Genomic DNA, 19,103 nt, shown 5'->3' on the forward strand with positions numbered 1-19,103 from the left:
CCTTCTTATCAAACAGACTAATATAAACAGTTTCTTTATGACCTACACTGTAAAATGTAATTTTGCACATTTGTTATTCTAGCATATTATTCTATGTCAACATGACAGCAGATTACTTAATATGTTGTGATAACACTAAATTATTAGTTAACATCGTCTCAACTACAAAATACATTTTGACTTGAAAATCTATGTCCAGATAAATCGGTAATGCATGTTGACCTGACAATGAAGGTATTTGGGTGGGCGTGTGGATTAAAAACGCCTACGTCATCACGTTTCTGCGACCGTTACCGAGGTGCATTGTGGACATGATTTTGGCGCATCGCGGACTTCACAGTGGGATGCTGAACTCTTGTCGAGTCGACACATGAACCTGTCTTCAAGGTGAGTAAAATTGATTATAAAATGAGTTTGGTTGCAAAAGTATCTAAACGTTTTTAATATTTAGACGCGCAACTTTTTTTCTAGAACTGAAAAGTTTGCCGAAACGAACTTTTGGCTCTAGCTAAAGTAACATTACCCGGTGAGTTCAGTTACCCTCCAACTATATGAGTAACGATGCCACATCGCCTCGGTAAGTGTTAAATGTGGGCTGGTGGATATATTCAACTAATTTCAGAATTGAATGCGTGAGTAACTTTACAGCATGGCTGCTATGCTGGTTGCGTTTGCCGTCTCATTTTACCTCAGCTCCCGCTTCAAGCGGTGAATCAAAGAGGTATGAGACTGAGCGGCTCCTTTGAAACCTAACATTCAGTTGAATTGGCTTTCTTTAGGTAACGTATATGGGGCACGGGTCCGTCACATGACATGGCAACATCTTCACATCGTGCATGCCAAGTTACAGCACTGCAGGGAAAAATGTGTGGCTGTCAAATGGCACGGACACACATACGTGACTGATGTTTTCTTTAGGAATGATCGTGTAATTATATTGTACAGGTACTGATGTTGGCACGAGGATATTGCAGCAGCCCCTGGAGTATTCCTACTGATATGCTGCGTGCTTGGCTAACTACATGTCCTGTACCATAATCTAAATAACATCTTGTTGAAACACATTAATAGAGAAACTATGTGCAAAATTAACTTTATGGTGCAAACAATATAATTAAAACGAACATGTTCCTTCTTTTATAGGTCCGTGGAGCCTAAATGGTGAAAAAAAGTGAACTGGTAAGTTACTTTTTTGTTTATTTCTGACCTCATCAGTATTACAATCATCCTATGAAATAATTATTGATACAGAGGCATCAGGGGGTGTCTGGGTAGGGTGCAAAAATAATTTGATATTACATTTTTCTAGGAGAAAAAACAAACTTGTTGCATAAATGTAGTTGTAACAGCATTCATAACTCGCTCTTTCTTTGTCATTACATTTTTCCTCAGGTATGTGATCACAAAAACAGCCTTTTTTCTTTTTTTTTATTGTTGTTGAATGAGGTGGACCTGTAAACTTTGTACTTTTTTCTGTGGAAATCGCAAGCGAATCTTTGAACATTACGAAAGTAGCCATAGACATTACGGTGCAAACTGTCCACTACCCTGCATATACACAGACTGTGCACAATATTTTAGATCTAAAAAATCCCTGCAGATCCATTTGCGAGATCATGGGATCATAGAAAGTGGTTCTACTGGACTTGTTGGCTTCAAATTAAAATGCTCATTATGTGACTTTAATGAGCAGGTTGGCCTAAAGCAATATATTACTCATCTTGGTAAACATCTGAGGAATAAGGAATCAGTTATCTGTCCTTTTAATCAGTGTCCTTTCAAATCAAGCAAATTCTCTAGTTTTTCTTCACATAAATGCCGTTGTCACCCACATTGTACTTTAAAAGACTTTAAGACTGAACTTATTGTACAAGAAAGTGTAACTGATGACTTGACAGAAAGTGAAATAGCTGTTGAATTGCAATCAAATGTTGGTGACAGTGATATTCCTGTGTCACTTGAGGATTATTCTGACATTGAAACAGCACACCATGACACAGCTGAAAAAATTCAGGGAAGGCTTGGGTCTTTACTTTTGCGAATGCAAGCAGTCTTGCATGTTTCCAAACTAGCCACTCAGGAAATAGTCAGTGAATTTTATGAAATTGGTGTTTTGATTGGTCACCTAAACGAGCATACAGTAAAAAATGTACTTGGAAAGCACTGCTGTAATACGGATGAAAACTCAATAACTTTAGTAACAGAAGCTTTACACAGCCTCAGTCCACTTGACTCCATTTCAGAAAGTGGGTGTCTGGGGTCAGACCAAAAAAGGTTGTGCTACTTCAAAGAGAAATTTGGTGTCATAGACCCAATTGAATATGTTTTAGATTTGCCATCAAAGAAAACATTTGTTTATGTCCCAGTCCTAAAAACTCTTCAAGTATTGTTAAATAGGGGTGATATTATTGACAAAATTTTAGAAGAAGCAAGTACAGGATCAAAACCTGGACATTATAAGGCCTCGTTTGACGGATCATATTTCAAAGAGAACCCACTTCTTTCTGGGGAAAATCAATGCATTTCCTTAGCTCTCTATATTGATGATTTTGAGGTCTGTAACCCTTTAGGAACCTCACGGAAAAAGCATAAGCTGTGTGCAATATACTGGGTTATAGCAAATTTACCTGTTAAATACAGATCGTCATTGTCTAGCATATACCTTGCTCTCTTATGCAGAAGTGTTGATGCCAAGACATTTGGATATGAGAACATTGTAGAACCACTTTTAAGAGATATCAAACTGCTTGAAAACCAGGGGATTTACATCAGTAGGTTGGGAACCAGTGTTAGGGGTACAGTGTTATATGTGTCATCTGATAATTTGGGAGCACATTCTTTTGCTGGTTTTCAGGAGTCCTTTAACGTTGATAAGTTCTGTCGTTTTTGTTTGGCCAGTCGTAGTGATATTCAGAGTTGTTCAGTACAGAGTGGGTCATTTTTATTGAGAACCAAAGAGTCACATAATGAAAATCTTTACATGCTGAGGGAGAATGAGAAATTGAAAAGTATTGACGGAGTGAAAAGAGACTGTGTATTAAACAGATTGTCTTACTTTCATTGCATAACTGGGTTTCCCCCTGACCTTTTACATGATCTTTTGGAGGGTATTGTACCTTTGGAGCTGTGTTTGTGTTTGAAAAAATTTATCGGAAAAAAGTACTTTACGTTACATCATTTGAACACTGTCATACAGCGGTTCCCTTATAAATTTTCTGATAAAACTAACAGGCCACAGAAACTTTCAGAGAAAGTACTTGTGAGTGAAACTATTGGAGGCAACGGCCATGAGAATTGGACTCTGTTGAGGTTGTTGCCTTTACTCATAGGTGATGTTGTACCTGAAAATGATGATGCTTGGTGTGTAATTCTGGAACTTAAAGACATTGTGGAACTTTTGGCATCCTCCACATTTACAGAGGAAAGCTTGTGTTACCTTGAAGGCAAAATAAGTGAACACAGAAAACTTTTACAGAATGCGTTTCCAGGCCTGAGACTCAAGCCAAAGCACCACTTTCTGGAACACTATCCTCATTTGATCCGCTGCTTTGGACCACTTGTTGATTTTTGGACAATACGTTTCGAAGCAAAACATAGTTTTTTCAAAAAAGTGGTCCGTGATGTCAATAATTTCAAAAACATTCTATTGACATTGTCCCTCAGACACCAACTTATGTTGGCATACTACCTGGATGTGCCTAATCTGTTCAAACCAACCGTGGAAGTTAAAGGAGCATCAAATGTTTCCGTGGACATTCTGACTGCCTCTGTCAAGCAAGTGATTAAGAAGAAATTTGGAACTCTAAGCAGTGTATCACTGGCCACAACAGCATTCATACATGGAACAAAATATACTAAGGGAATGTTTGTGTCAATTGGAAGCACAAGTGGACTTCCTGATTTTTGTAAAGTAGTCCATGTGTTGCTTGTATGCAACAAGCTTTTCTTTGTTGTTGAACCTTTCTCAGCTTGGTATCTGGAGCACCTCAGGTGTTACGAAGTCTGCAAGAGAGACCCCGCACAACTGATCGTAGCTGAACCTGAAGAGCTCAACCACTACACCCCCTTGACAGCATACACTGTGCAAGAGAGATTCCTGGTTTCTCCAAAGGCGTTTCTTGTTCATTGAGGTAATTTTTTATGGCTCATAATATACATTCTTTCACCCCATAAAGTTAAGATGGTCGTAAAATGTGTATCAGATAGATGCATAGGTTTAGTGTTGTACAACTACACATACATGTTAAAGTGCATATATATATATTTTTTTTTTATTCACAATTTTAGTTTGGAGCATCACCTGGACTGGATCACCTGGTCACACCTTCATTGCAGCCACCGGTTAAACTCAACCAAAGAAGTTGCTGTCTGGTCTTTAGTAATAAAGGTCAGTTTTTGGAATTATTTTTTGTACAGTAATAAAGTGTTTATAATATTGTGTAGATACAGACACCACCACACACTGCTAGTGGGTCATAAGTGGTAATTGAGAGGGATTATTTTTGAATGAGTCTATTCATTGTTTAGTTTTATAAGAAAATTCTGCATACAGGACACTTAAAAGACTTGATCCAAATGTGAATACTAGTGTTTATATGAACACATTTAATCATGTTGTGAAATCATGTAATATCGGCTTTTTTGTATTTGTCTTTTTGAGTGAGAGTCATCATGCTGATGCGCATCATCCTGAGTAACGAAGACATTAGAAGAGTCACCATAGACAACTTGCCTGAAACTGTTGATGACTTCTGCTTGCTTCTGAAGACAAAACTCGGATTGGATGGGGACCTTGTGGTTCAGTATCAAGACCCCGAATTTGATAATGAACTGTGTAACTTGAGCAGCATATCAGAGCTTCCGAAAGACAGAGTAACTTTGAAAGTGTACTACAAGTCATACCACACAGACTCAACCCTAGATACAGCAAGCCTGTCATCATCATCATCCCTTGATGAGAGCCCTGGTGGTAGTCAAACCCGTCAGCTACCTCAGCCGTTTGTCATTCCTTCCTTTTCTTTTGATGTTGAGTTGAAACTGAGGCAAGGAAATGAGGCCTACCACAAAGATGGGACCCTTCTTGACGTATCAAAAGACATGAAATCGGACATCTTGGATAAGTTAGCAGAAGTGATATATGTCCACAACCCCTACCCAAAATCTGAAGAGTATGATCAAGTGGCCCAAGCTCTCATCAACAAGCATCCTTGTCTGAGGGAACCAGGGTCTGTCCATGGGTGGTTTTGTTGGAAGTTCAGTTTGAAGTTTAAAATGGGTAACTTCAGACAGAAGCTGCGAGTGGCCGGGTGCTCTGAGCTCAAAGTAAACTCTCGTACCTCTGGTCCAGCTGGGCCAAAAAAACTGAAGAGGGACAAAAAGTCAGAGGTGAATTTTCTGCCAGATTTTCCAGAAGGGATGATACAAAGTAATCTTGACATGGACAGATCAGCCATGGCCGTTGAGATGAAGAAAAGAAAAGTTGACTGGAAGCAAATTGGTGATATGATGAATGACACATTCCCTTTACGGAGAAAAGAGATTGTTGAAGATGAACCACTTGTGGCAGAAGTCAAAGAAAGATGGCCAGCATTGTTCTCTGAACAGCAGGTAATGTTTTCTCAGAAAGTCCTGAGTTGACATTTGTCATGTTTTCAAAAAATTTAAATGTATTCAAAATGCCTAATGTAAGCAGTTATCATAAGCATATGCTTCTACTCCCCCTCCTCCTCCCCCTCCTCCCCCTCCTGCTCCTGCTCCTCCTCCTCCTTCTTCTTCAGATTGTAGCTGAATTTGCTCGCCTGACATCTGTTGACCTGAAAGGCTCCCTATTTGCTGGGATTGACCAGTACCTGGCAAGGTTCCTGGAGCTGTACAAAGCCAAGAGTGGCATAGTGGGACTGACCAGGCTCACAAGACAGCTTGATGAAGACGTAAGTGATAAACATCCACTAAGTTTTGGTCAGCATAAACCCATTTAAATAAAAGACGGCTGAAACATGAAGACTGTCATGTTTTGTAATTGGACATTTGGTATTTTAACTTCTCTAGAATAGGGGCCAGGATAGGTTGGATACCATTGGAAAATAAACCATAAACAATAATTTGTATTGTTTGTTGGGTTTTTTTTGTTGTTTTTTTTTTTACCAGAGTTCCACACAGAGGAAGAGGACTGTTCTTCTGCTGGGCCTTCCTCATTATCTCAGAGATGATCCCTCACATTTTTTCAAGACTGTGGAGGTGAGCATGGTTTGTTAAAATTCTCTTTTACAGTTTGCGAAAATAAGTCAATTAATTGAAGATGGCTTGTAGGCTCTGAAAAGTTCTACTCACCCAATCATAACTATTAAATACCCTGCCCCAATTACCTATATCTTGTAGATGCCAGACATAAAAATGTGCACTCCATTCCTTAACAAAAGTAAAAGTTCTTTTCAGCTTTGGTAAAATTGATTTGTGATACAATAATACACAAGTCACAAACTGACTACTCAAGCCTATGCCTCATGCCATAGAGCTATGATATCCAAAAACTATTTAAAACCTATATGATAGCCATGATTCCTAATTATAAAAAAATTGGCAATGCACTTGATTCTCAAATTACTGTTAGCTTTTAATAGATCCTATAAAAATGTCCTTATTTTATCCTAAGGACAAAAACAACTGTAGAAATGATACATTTTTGTTTTTTCACTTTAAATGGGTCAGTCTTTTAGAACTACTTGCTGGAAATATACATATCAAATATGAATCACATTTTTGGGTTGTTTAAACTTTAAAGGTCAGTATGTTTAAATGTTGAACATTTGAATGAATTTATGTTAATACAAGGAAAGAGACCCTTTAAAGTCACTGTCACCTATAAATTGTTTACATAGGCTACACAAAAGATGTGTTAGTTAAGTTTTAAGTACTTTAAATATGAGATCAAATCCCAGACTTTCTGGCTAGTAGATGCCACCATGTGAACTGTATATTAACAAAAAATAGTAAGTGTTGTTTTTGTTTTTTGTACTTTTATGTAGGCTACAGATGATGAGCAGGTGTTCACCAAGGAGATGAAAGTGGGCATTGTGATGGTGAAAGAAGGAGAAGACATCGTTGATGTATCAGTCATCCTTGAGGAGGCGGTAGTCCTGTGTGGTCTGAAGGACATCCCAGACGCTGTTGCTATGCTGATGGGCCTTCTTTATGCCCTCAACATTGACTATCCAAAGGAACTGAAGTACACATTTGAAGTGATTCAGAAAGTCCTCATGAACATTGGTGGCGGACAGTGTTCCTCACTTGTGCATGGTTTAAGAAACCGACTCCTGCGGAAAACCATGTAACCCTGAACTCTGATGCTTCATCCCAAGCTTAAAAGGGAAAATGTTGCTGTCTGTTTTGCATTTTTTGCAAGGTTTCATTTGTCCTGACTGTAGGACTGCATTCAGTTTCAAGAAGGGCTTTCTTCATTGTTGTTGCCATGCTGGTTGTCTTTTTGCCCTCAACATGTGTATGGTTTATAATTTAATGTGTATAATAATGCAGATGTTTTTTTTACGTGTCTGCATCTTTCAAGTTACCAACCTGAGTGTTACCATTCCAAGTGTTCAAGTATTATGCAATATTCAGTCTCACAACTACTATGCCATTTCAGCTCTATGGTTATTTTTACATGCTGGCTATTTGAACAGTTTTTTGTTGTTGTTGTCAGACATAGTACAGTTTAAGACTTAACTAAAATGTGAGCATTAAAAAGTGTGACACTGGTTAATGGGTTATTTTCATGTTTCTGTTTGAAACAAATGTGTGTCGGTTATAGGATTATCTAACAGTTGTTTTGATACATCAGTAAACTAATAAATATGAATCAAATAAACAAGACAGATAATTTTAATTAAGCTGAAATACATTTCTAATTTCAGCCAACTACTATAAGCAGTTCAGTAAACTAACAAATTTAATTTAGATTAACATTAACAAAAGGTTAACATAACTGAATAGTTAATTGAGTTGAAATAGATTTATTATTTCAAACAACTACCTGAAGAAGTTAAGTTAACTAATAAATATAATTTGAATAAACAAAAACAAAAGGTTGCGATAACTAAAAAGTTTAGTTGAGTTGAAATAGATTTATTATTTCAAACAACTGCCTGAATAAGTTCAGTAAACTAACAAGTCTTAATCAAGATAATTTATGTTGGTGTTATAACAACAACATTTATTTTTTGACCTAACGTAAAATTTTAAGGCAGCCCTTTACATCATATTTTTACGTTGAAACAACTAGTTATATTTAACAGTGTACCAATGCAAACAAGAGCATGAGCAAGAAGATTAAAGAAGTCTATTATAGTTTTTACTGCTGCAAGGGAGGAGGTGTCAGACAACGTGATTTACAGCATGAAGAAAAACCCTTGTTTACTTTTCCACAGCAGATATTCATGGTTACTGACACATCTGACTGTCAGACATGTACAGGAGAAGGTCAACAAAGAAATAAGAGGTATCATTTTGTCCAGAGGAGGCACCAAAATCAACACAAACACAAGGTTCATCACAGGAGCTTTACATGCAGAATCGAATGTAGACTTTGCTCACTGTCATTTAGTAATAACAAACTTCTCTTGTCATGTCATTGTTGTGTTCCTGCTTTTATAAAACTCAGAATTAACATCATGTTGAAGTAGCTGCCATCCTTCTGGAGCTAGAAACACAATCAAAGTCACCTTAACATGTGTAATCTATTTTGAAGCAATGTTTTACAGAACACCACAATCTTCATATCTGCTCAGATCACATGTATTAGTAATAATAATATACGCTACACTCAGCCTCTGAAAAGCGCCTAGTGCTTCCAGCACACAAGGCCTCAAAATCACTAGCTGGACTCTTCTCTTCTGTTGCCCCTAAATGGTGGAATGAACTAGCGAACTCCATTTGATCTGCAGAGTCCCTCTCTACTTTCAAAAGCCAGCTAAAGACCCAGCTCTTTAGGAAGCACTATGCACTTAGCTAGACTGTTCTCCACAGTTGTCCCCAGTGGCAGATCATGTCTTCCAGCTGCAGTTGACTCGCACTGTCCTTTCTCTACTCTGGGAATCTGTGTTCAGGTCTGGAGTGACCCAGCACTTGGTACTTTGGTCATTATTGTGGTGATGTTAATTGTTGATGATGATAATGGAAGGTCTTAAATTGATTGGTTCCTTCATTGTAGATGTTCCTTATTTACTTTTGTGCATTGCCTTTACACTGCTTGGCAGTACCTGCACCCAAATGGACTTGAAGCACTTTGTTACTCTTACTGATCTTGTTTCCTCTTGTCTAGATCTTTGCTTGTGTTGTTCTTGTTCTCGTATGTACGTCGCTTTGGATAAAAGCGTCTGCTAAATGACATTGTAACATTGTAACATTGTAAAGGGACGCAACATAAAACACATCAGTATCAGCAAGGATAAAAGCAGTTACACAGTGAGCGCCACACAGGATCTCAGCTGGTGTCCAGGACCTTACCTCAAACACTTTTCAATGACTTAAAATACGTCTAAGTGCACCCCAGGTAAAATGGGTCCCCCTGGAATAGTTTTTGTTGTCCAACCGAGCAAAAACATTCCCACACTCTTCGCCTCTGCTGTTGTATGGTTGGATCCATCCGCTATCTGTCATAACTCATGACGATCAATAACTCAGGCTTTCAAGCCTCTGTCCCGCCCACATCACATTGTGCAGCGCCGTTTTTTGATTACCTACTGATTTCATGTGACACCTGTGAGAGCGTACATTTCATGTTTGTTTGTGTTTTTAACTTTCACTATGAGAATGTTTTGGTGTTTTCTTACCGCTGAGTGAGACATGAGTTGACGTAGTGCAAAACACAAACCATGTGCTGAGGACCGGTTTAGAATCAGTCACCATCATATGGTCGCCAATCAGCGGCGCTCGTGCATGTGAGCGGGGGCGTCATTTTGGAGGAGCTCCGATATGCTACATTCAAATTCATGCTAGTTCTCCGTGACTACCAACCCTAGCTTTAACATCGTTACTCGACATTCCTATCCTACATTGTTGCCGAAGGAGAAAGGAACTTTGGAAATTGCAAACAGATGTTTTTTGATTCATCTTGACCACAGACCTGGTGAGATAGGTGTCTGTCGGAAAACCTATGCTAATACAAATTAGCCACCTGCTCACAGTGTCTTAGGATCTTTGCAGCTATTCAGCTGGGGATGCTGTTGCTCCATGTGTGATGTGCTACGGTAGATCTGAAGGCAGGCTACAGAGAGAGTGAATAGGACTGGATAGATGGCGAGCTAACACTGGACGGAACTTCCTTCGAGTATTAGCCATTCCCCCGTTGGTGTGGTAGGGTTTGAAAGTGAGAATAGTCATGACTTGATGAACTATTGAAAAGGCTTTGAACTCTTGATGACCACAGTGAATTGATACCTGTTGGTATTAATTCATGATGATGATGAGACTAGTGTCAACATTCACTGGGATTGTTAGAATTGTGTATAATTGACCCTGATTTAGGTTTTGAACCACATGAATGTTACATATTGCTCAATTTCACTGAGCTAGCTTTTCTTGAACTTTATTTATTTTCATTACATATTGACAAATTAAGTTTATATTTATGCATTTATTTTTACTAACGTTTGTTCCTTGAGTCATCAAGTGATCTCTGTTGAATTATTCCTACGTTACAATACAGCTGTTTAAACTTGAATTGTTTGTGTTTATTGATTTTCCACAAAGTTCCCGAGCCGGACCTCTAGCCCTATTACTAAGTCCTAAGACACATATTTTGATTTTAATATCATTTCACATGTATTACATAAGACATCAACGTGAATAGACAAAAGGAGACAGGAGGATGGAAATGGTTATTGTCATGGTATTTCTCCCCAGTGTTCTGCTCTATCCACTGTCCTATTACTCAGTGAAGGAATTACATGTGTGAAAATAAAACAATACAAACTTATTTCAGCACCTTCTCCCCCTACATAACCATCCTTTGACCAACTTGTGGGCTGTGTGACGTTCAGAGACACCTCGAGAGAGAGATGTTTAAAAACTTTTCTGCAGAAGAAGAATAAAAGGAAACATGCAGATCTCAGTAAAACTCTGGATGCTGATGAAGTGGACACCTGACGGACAGCATTGTGTCTCAGTGATGAATGGTGTTGAGCTTTGGACTCTCGTGAAAGCATTTACACGTTTGAATCCTCCTTTGTTCTTTAAGATTAGTGTGATGCACTGTGATACAATCATTTTAGGCACTTTATAGAGACTTACACTTACACTCCACACTTACACTAACAGACACTAACACATAACACTTGGGCTTCATATTTTGAGACCGGAGGTTGCCACTTGGTTTCAATCCTCCTTGTGTGACAGTAGTTGTAAGTCTTCTGAGAAGCTGTATCCAGGTTTAAATCAGTACAGTTGGACTGAAGTAATCTACCCCATCATGAATGTCCTCATGTATGTAAAACAGAAGCGTGTTTCATGACTTGCTGAGTTGGCAGACTCTTTATTTATTCATGTTACACAAAGATTGTTCTTGTTCCACTGAATTGAGGTTGTAACTCTAAGTTGCCGCTGATGTTCTGACCTGGATCAGTTTAAGGGATAAATAACAAAACGTCCTCTGTGCAGCATTAATGCTGGTTCCACATTTCTGCTTAAAGCTCATACACAAACTGAATTTTGAAAAATGATGTGACCTAGGAAATTGGACCAACCAAGCTATGAATGCTGGGAAAACGTGCATTTAAAAATGTTCATTGGTTGGAATGCCTTTTGGGACTAAATAATAAGTAGCTTTACAAACCACAGGGGGATTACATGCCTGTTCATATTATGCAAGCACAAGTCCATCAAATCAAAGAAAGGCAAATGTTTTCCTGGTCTGACCGTTTGACCAAATGTGACAGTGAAAATAGAACTAGAGAGCTCCTCTTCATCACCGCGGGCCTCATCTGCTCAGTGTTCAGAGGCTATTTTCATCATTAAAGGCCTGGGCCTGCAGTGCTGTGGGTGTGTTTTGGTTGTCTGATTATAGGGCATCCTTTAAAGAGCGTGTGCTTTGTGGTCTGAGCTGATGGTATGCAAGACGCCATACAGGCTTGTGCTGGTGCAGTGGCACCATGTAGAGATCTGAGTGTGAGTTGAGGGGTGGGGAAGAGATTGTGGGACATGATGGGCAGGTGGGCAACATTAAAATATCTGTTCATAGTATATTCACCCATCCTGATCCTTGTTTTTACCAAAATGATCAATTTGAAGAAGCGAGGACTCGCTGACTTTACTGTCGGTTAGTGATAAACAACCTCTCCTGCTGTGTGAGCTGCATTTGTGTCCCCACAAAGATCTGCTAAATAATCTTGTGGAGGAGCACGTCTTCTGGTCACTTACATCGGACTTCCACCAGATCCTTGTCTGGTCTGTCTCTGATCCGCTGCAGTCCGGCTTCTTGCTCTATCGTCCGTCAACACCCACCAGTTGTGTTTTCAGAACGCAGCACGGAGCAGGACCGCCGGACAGCTGGAGTCATGTGACCGAGGTTTTTCCACGGTAATCACTGAATCAAGGATTCTCCTCCTCCTCTCCTCATCCATGTTGTCTTTCTGGTCCTCTGAAAACCTCTGACCTGTTGACTCCAGGCCTGGCTCCACTCATCATGACTTTGGTTTGTTGTTGTAGTTAAGTGAAATACGATCTGGTGATAACACAGAGTGTTTTATTCTGAAAATTAACCGGATGTTTTCATTTTGTTTTGGTGAAACCTGACTTCCTGTCCCGCTCCATCTGCTCTGTTGAGATTGATCCGTCGTGCTCCGGCATCCGGCAGAAATAGAAGTCTTGTGTATCTGATCCAGAGGACTCCGACCTGCCGGATCAGAGACGCAGCCGGAACACAACGGAGCGGATCCAGAGGAAGTTAACACATTGACTAGAAAAGAAACCTATCAGAACCATGGGGGGTACTGAGGTCACATCACAGATCGATGCAGATTTGTGCAAACTTTCCAGCTCAGCCCTCAAGAGAATAAAACAACTTTTCAAATACTTTTTTGTTGAATGAATAAATGTGGACGTTGGTTTTCACAAGAATGTCAAGAATGTTTGTTAGCTGCATTTGTATGCAGATATCTTTTTATAGTGGTAACATAGTAATTCACATTACACCAACGCTACTCAACACACTGAAAAACTACAACACTTTTAATATGACATTGTTTAATGGATTTCACGACTCACATAAGCTGCTCAAAGGATTACCTTACCTCTAGCTACTTTACATTTTCAACAAAGCCAGTGTCTGTTCAGTGACTCATTTGGTGGAGATAGAAATGAATCATTCAAGTCATCACAAAGTAAGTAATAAAACCTCTTTAAATCCAGATCTCACTTAAGTTTTATGGAGTATTTGGTGAAACTGGTAGAGTACCAAGTATGCTGCCCTGTGGCACACCATGTGACACACAGCGGTGTGGGATTGTTAAACATTGGTCAATTATGTGGAACCTTTTTAAAGTTGTGAGATACTGGGATATATCAAAGTCAAAGATGTTTTTAAACGTGTGTGATCCAGCTAACATGATGATTCTGTAGAAGTTTCTGTTGTCGTTTTGTTTCTAGATGAACGTCTCAGTCTGAAAGCTGTAATTAGAGTAATACACTGACTCCCCTCTCTCAGTTTACCTTCCCTCCATCTTTCCCCCACACTTTCTCTCCCACTGAGCGGCCCATTGACGCACCAAGGGCTTCTTTCAGCATGTCTTCAGGTCTGTGGCTCTTTTCAAGCAGCGAGTGTGGCCTGACAGAGGACGTTTTCAAACCGGCCCTGACATTGATGAAACACCTCCGGTAGAGTCCTGGAGCTGCAGTTAAACACACAGTGGTGAGAGTGTTGACTGAGACCAAGAGTCTATGTGTGTGTCTCTGTGTTTATGTGTGCGTAGCTTTCTCAAAGTCAAACAAGGAACAGAGGCCCCATTTGATGTCTGACACTTTGAATCTCCACAAATGTTTGGAGGAAACCTGTTTCTCCACGGCTGCCTGATACAGTTTGATACTTTGTACACGACAAATGTCTAAAACATACTTTGACCATCCAACTACTCCTCTCAAATAAATAACCTGCTCCTCTTTCACATCGAAAACTTGGCCTGTCAGAGAGGTCAGCAGAGGCTGCAGAAATGACTAAAGCATGAGTTTCTATTTACAGAACCGTCTCTGGTCCTGGTCTCTGCCAGGTTTCAAGACCAAACCTGGATATCAAGAAGAAAAACTAATCATGAAGTATAACATGTTGAATTTGAATTACTTTATATGCCCCTCATGTTTGTCCATGTGTCTATACAGAGTCCTCTTTTTTAGATTAATACTATAAAAGAGACAAATGAATATGTGGAATATTTAACTCCAGGACAATTTTCCCACAGTAACGACAACAGTGTGTCAAATCAAGTTCTACTGTATAATTTCCTATTGAAGCATTTCCTAAGTAAGGGATAATGTAGAGGGCTTCGCGTCAGGGTCTTGTCTCACCCCGTCGGGATTCTTTTTCTCATAACAACCTGCTAACCATACATTATCCCGCTTATTACCCGGCCACTAAAATATTGTCAAAAAACCTTGATTAAAGATGATTTTATTGATTTAAAATGATTTATGTTTACAGTTCCAATTGAACATGAAACTGTCCTCATTCAGCTCTCCTTCTTCTCTGAGCTCTGTGGTTCACACACCTTTAAAAAGAAACTAATGTCACAACTTTGAACCCTGCTGCTATCATCACCACCGCTCATGGTTTAACTTTCTTTGGAGAGATCACTAACCTAAAGTTTCTCTCACCTGCTCCACTCCTTCATCATATTGATGGACAGGATCCAATATGGAAACATCTGTAACCTGCTGATTTAGCATGCTAACTGAAGCTAATGATTTAACCTCACCTTACAGTCTATGGTGTCAACAAGCAGAAGCTAAATGTGTCTGAACTCTTTTCTGTGGATTGATTTGACATGACGTGTGATCAGTTTGTCTCTGGTGTTGATCATGTTAGTGAAAGTTAATAACCATCGTCAAGGGGTTTAGACCAATCAGAATCAAGCTTCCTACACAACCGGAAGATCAGTAAGACAGCAGGGTAATAACATATCATATTATATCCTCCTTTAAATTTCAAAAACAAGTCTCTTCTGTGGTGAGTAGTTGTGTCTTTTCAATTAGAAAAACTAGAGCATGCTTCTATCACATCTTCTGTAACTCTCTGGACGTGGTGGTCGGTCAGTCCTCCGTCTCACCCCTGCAATACGTGTGAAATACTGCTGTCAGATGTTCAACTGCGCACATCACCCCTGTCCTCTCCTGGCTCCACTCGCTCAGTGTTGATTTTAGAATTGTATTGATAGTTTTTAAGGCACTCCATTGATAAGCTCCCTCTTATTAATAAGAACTTTTAACCCCTTATACCCCAGTGGGATCACTCAGGTCTACTATGAAGTCTCTTGGTCGTCCCTTGGGCTAAATACAGACTAAGGGGTGACTGCTTTTGCAGTTGTGGGTCCAGTTTGGGGAACCAGCTGCCTTGTCATGAGATGCTCATGAGGGGGCTTTATCCGACAAGAGAGCACGGAGACGGACCGCAGCGGATTGGAGACAGACCAGACCAAGCTTTGTTTTGTATTTTCTTTGGTCGTGTTTCTGTTTGTAGATTGACATTGTGTTTCATGTCTTGTTTCCTTGTATTGGTTATGAGTTATCCTTGGGTCCTCCTTGTTGTTTATTAGTGATCCATGTCTTGTGTTGGATTCCTTTAGTGTGTATTTCTCCTGTTTCCTGTTTTATTTTGGATTACTTGTTCTTTCTGTGTCTGGTTTAGTTTTTCTTCCTGTGTTTCCCTCCTCTCTGATTTCACCCTGATTGTTTTCACCTGTGTCTCGTGTCACACCTGTGTTAATTGCCTTCAGTGTACTCCAGCTGTTTTCAAACCTCCTACTATACCAGCAGTACGTACTGGTGTGGTCTAAATTCAGTATGTAGTATGTGAACAAGAGCAAAATCTGCAGTATGCCAAAACTCCCCGGATGTAGTACTGATTCAGGAACATGTCTCAGTCTGCAGCGGACCAGTCCCCCTCACGTACTGTTTCCCATAATGCACAGCACTAACGTTCTGCTTCTTCTTTTTTGATGGGGGAACTCAGTTTTTAGGTGCTGTAAAAAATATTAAATTCCATATAAACCACTTCTTAACTCTTTAAATCAGAAGTGATGCTAAAGAAGCAGTTTATCTATCAGCTTGGTCATTGTTTACTTCAGCTTTCTGAAACCTGAAATCCAGTGACGCCTGACCCAGCATCCTGCAGACCAGATCCAACAGAACAGTCAGACTACAGACTAAATTCAAACACAGTATGCAGTATGTACTGCAATCAACATTTGCAGATATATGTAACAGGCCGTTACGAAAACAGCCTCTGTGTTTCCCCTTTCCTGTGTCAGTTCATCGTGCGTCGTCCCTGTAGATATCTCTCCAGAGTCTTCCTGTGTCTCCAGGGTTTCTGATGGATTTCCAGTTGGACTTTGGATTTTTGTGATCAGTAGGATTTTCGCAGCTCTTTTCTTCCTGCAGTTGTCAGACTCTATAACCAATAATTCATATGTATATATATATATGTTATAAGATATGCTTATTTTTTACCTCTTTAATTTTAATTTTAATAGCTAATAACTTTTTGATAATTGATATTTTATGGGCTCTTATTTGCTTATTTTTTGCACTGTCTACTTTGTTACTGTGACACTTGAATTTCCCCATTGTGGGACGAGTAAAGGACTATCTTATCTTATCTTATCTTAGTATGTTTTTGTTTTATCTCTTTTGTTCATTAAACCTTTTTTGTCTGCGTTTTGGGTTCCTCCATTTTTTTTTCTTTAAATTGCGACATGCCTCCTCACATCAGATGTGCAGACATCACAGTTTCATTTTTCTCTGTGTGTGACATACTTAAGTCAGCTCACGCTGTTCGCTACACGTAGTATGTAGCATGCGGTTTCAAAAACAGCCAATCACAATGGAGGGGAAACAGAAACAGGAAGTAAAACTAATACCTACAAAATAAAACAGGAAACATGACAGACTAGAAACACGCATAAGGATCACGGAGAAACACAAGGATGACGACACAAGACAAGGTACCAAGAGATACAGGGAGGTCCTGTAAAAATACACTGGAAATCTAAGAAAAACAACTAAACACATGAAAGGTGAATGGAGGGATGAAGGAGAGGAGCGATGGATTGAGAGGCGATGGTGGTTTACTGTAACAGCTCTCATTAACAGCTCAGGAGGAACAGGAAGTAAGGCTCTCTGTGTCCTGCTCTGCCCTGCTGCATGCCTTTTACTACGCTGTTATGGTCTGACCTGTCTCACTGTGTGTGTGTGTGTGTGTGTGTGTGTGTGTGTGTGTGTGCGTGCGTGTGTGCATGTGAGAAAGAGAAAGAATGAATGAGTCACAGGAATACAGCAGAAATCTGGTCAGAGTGTGTGTAGAGAATGAGTGTATGTTTGGGGTAGGATCTGGGTACTACAGTGTTGTACACACTCACACACACACGCACACACACACACACACACACACACACACACACACACACACACACACACACACACACACACACACTCCCACATATGAACATCATAGCAGGTCCAGAGCAGTAGTTTCCCGGTTGTGGAAGTGAATGTGACTATTACTGAGGTATTAATGTCTCCAGATTGCAGGCCTGTTCCTGCCCCCGCATCCGCCGGCACTCCTCCGTCCACAACCGTGAAATTGGGACCATGTGTTGTTGCTGCACTCCTCTTCCTCCACCTCCTCCTCTTTCTACACTCCCTCTTCTTCATCTCCTCTAATTGGCCAAGAGCAGGTTCTCGGCCTTCCTCCTCCCTTCTCTTTCTATCACAGGAATGGAAGTCTGTGTTGGTCTTTCTTTCTACAGTTTCCATCTTCCTCCGTGACTCCTGCATGTTTGACCAGACTTTAACGAAATGGTTAGTTCACAGTGATGTCTCTGTTTATATCCACTCTGAAACACACAAATGCAATCAGTGGTTGTGGATGTATTTCAGCATTGAATTAAGTGGTGGACTGACAATCAATCAATCTTTATTTGTATAGCACCAAATCACAACAAACATTATCTCAAGACTCTTTTACAAACAGAGCAGGTCTAGACCACTCTATGTCAAATTATGTACAGAGACCCAACACCAAGACAGGGTAAGACCATAGACTGTATAAAATATGGACGTAGTATCCGTGACGTCACCCATCTGTTTCTGAACGCTGTTTTGAGACCAATCGTCAGCGGCAGCCATATTGCTTCTGTCAAACCAGTGTGACGTAAAGAGGCGGAGTTTGAGCCTCCTAGCCAACAGCTGCAGTGTTCCCACAGGCAGCTGTGCCTCTCATTAGAAGACTCCTTATCTCAATACCTTCGAAATTGCCGTGTTAGAAAAAAAATCACCCCCCTCACAGTGAGAAGACATCGAGAAATGAGCTATTCAGACTACACTGGTCTTTTGAACCAGGCTGTAAACATGTTTATTTCTGCTGTAAAGATCGTCTTTTTCCCATTCATGTGTATGTGACTTCCTGTACTTCTGGAGCCAGCCTCAAGTGGATCCTCGATGAACTGCAGCTTTTAACACTTCCGCATTGACTCATATTTTTAGACCGGAGGTTGCCGCTGGGGTAAGACTCAGTCTGACCCCACCTTAATCCACCATGAGCATTGCACCTCGCAGTATTTAGCTAGTTACAGTGGAGAGGACAAACTTCCTTTAACAGAAAAGTCGAGCAGAACCAGACTCATGTTAGACAGACATCTGCCTCGACCAAGTTGGGTCTGGAAAGAGGGATAGAGGAGAATAAGAGAGAGAGGGAGCGGTGATAGTGATGAGACGAGTAGTAGTAGCTGTTGCCGCTGGAGTCCAGCACGTCCGTATCAGCTGGAGTCTGGAACGTCCACAGCAGGAGGACGTCTACGGCAGCTCAGAGGAACCTACGAGACAAGGGAGCACAGGGACTCCAGAAA

General features: G+C 40.2%; 1 protein-coding gene across 3 annotated transcripts; it reads left to right on the plus strand.

Annotated features, from left to right (window-relative positions):
• Nucleotides 1–272: 272 nt before the first annotated feature.
• Nucleotides 273–7,759, plus strand: LOC117809017. Of its 3 annotated transcripts, XM_034678684.1 has the most exons (8): nt 273–387; nt 1,144–1,179; nt 3,969–4,130; nt 4,288–4,387; nt 4,661–5,607; nt 5,778–5,930; nt 6,148–6,237; nt 7,026–7,759. In XM_034678684.1, exons 5-8 carry the CDS (start codon nt 4,672–4,674, stop codon nt 7,329–7,331), a joined length of 1,485 nt encoding a protein of 494 aa, XP_034534575.1. In that variant the 5' UTR covers nt 273–387; nt 1,144–1,179; nt 3,969–4,130; nt 4,288–4,387; nt 4,661–4,671; the 3' UTR covers nt 7,332–7,759. The 3 variants fall into 3 exon arrangements, 2 of the variants coding, with proteins under 2 accessions (XP_034534575.1, XP_034534574.1); XR_004630422.1 differs by lacking the exons at nt 273–387; nt 1,144–1,179; nt 5,778–5,930; nt 6,148–6,237; nt 7,026–7,759 and having other exon boundaries at nt 1,194–4,130; nt 4,661–4,783; XM_034678683.1 differs by lacking the exons at nt 273–387; nt 1,144–1,179; nt 4,661–5,607; ... (1 more) ...; nt 6,148–6,237; nt 7,026–7,759 and having other exon boundaries at nt 1,194–4,130; nt 4,288–4,404.
• Nucleotides 7,760–19,103: the final 11,344 nt, after the last annotated feature.

This window comes from Notolabrus celidotus, unplaced genomic scaffold (assembly GCF_009762535.1).
Source record: "Notolabrus celidotus isolate fNotCel1 unplaced genomic scaffold, fNotCel1.pri scaffold_201_arrow_ctg1, whole genome shotgun sequence".
Lineage (NCBI taxonomy): Eukaryota > Metazoa > Chordata > Actinopteri > Labriformes > Labridae > Notolabrus > Notolabrus celidotus.

Excerpts from the sequence above, each read along its gene's own strand:
- LOC117809017 (XM_034678683.1), top strand. The coding sequence starts at position 1,442 with ATGAGGTGGACCTGTAAACTTTGTACTTTTTTCTGTGGAAATCGCAAG.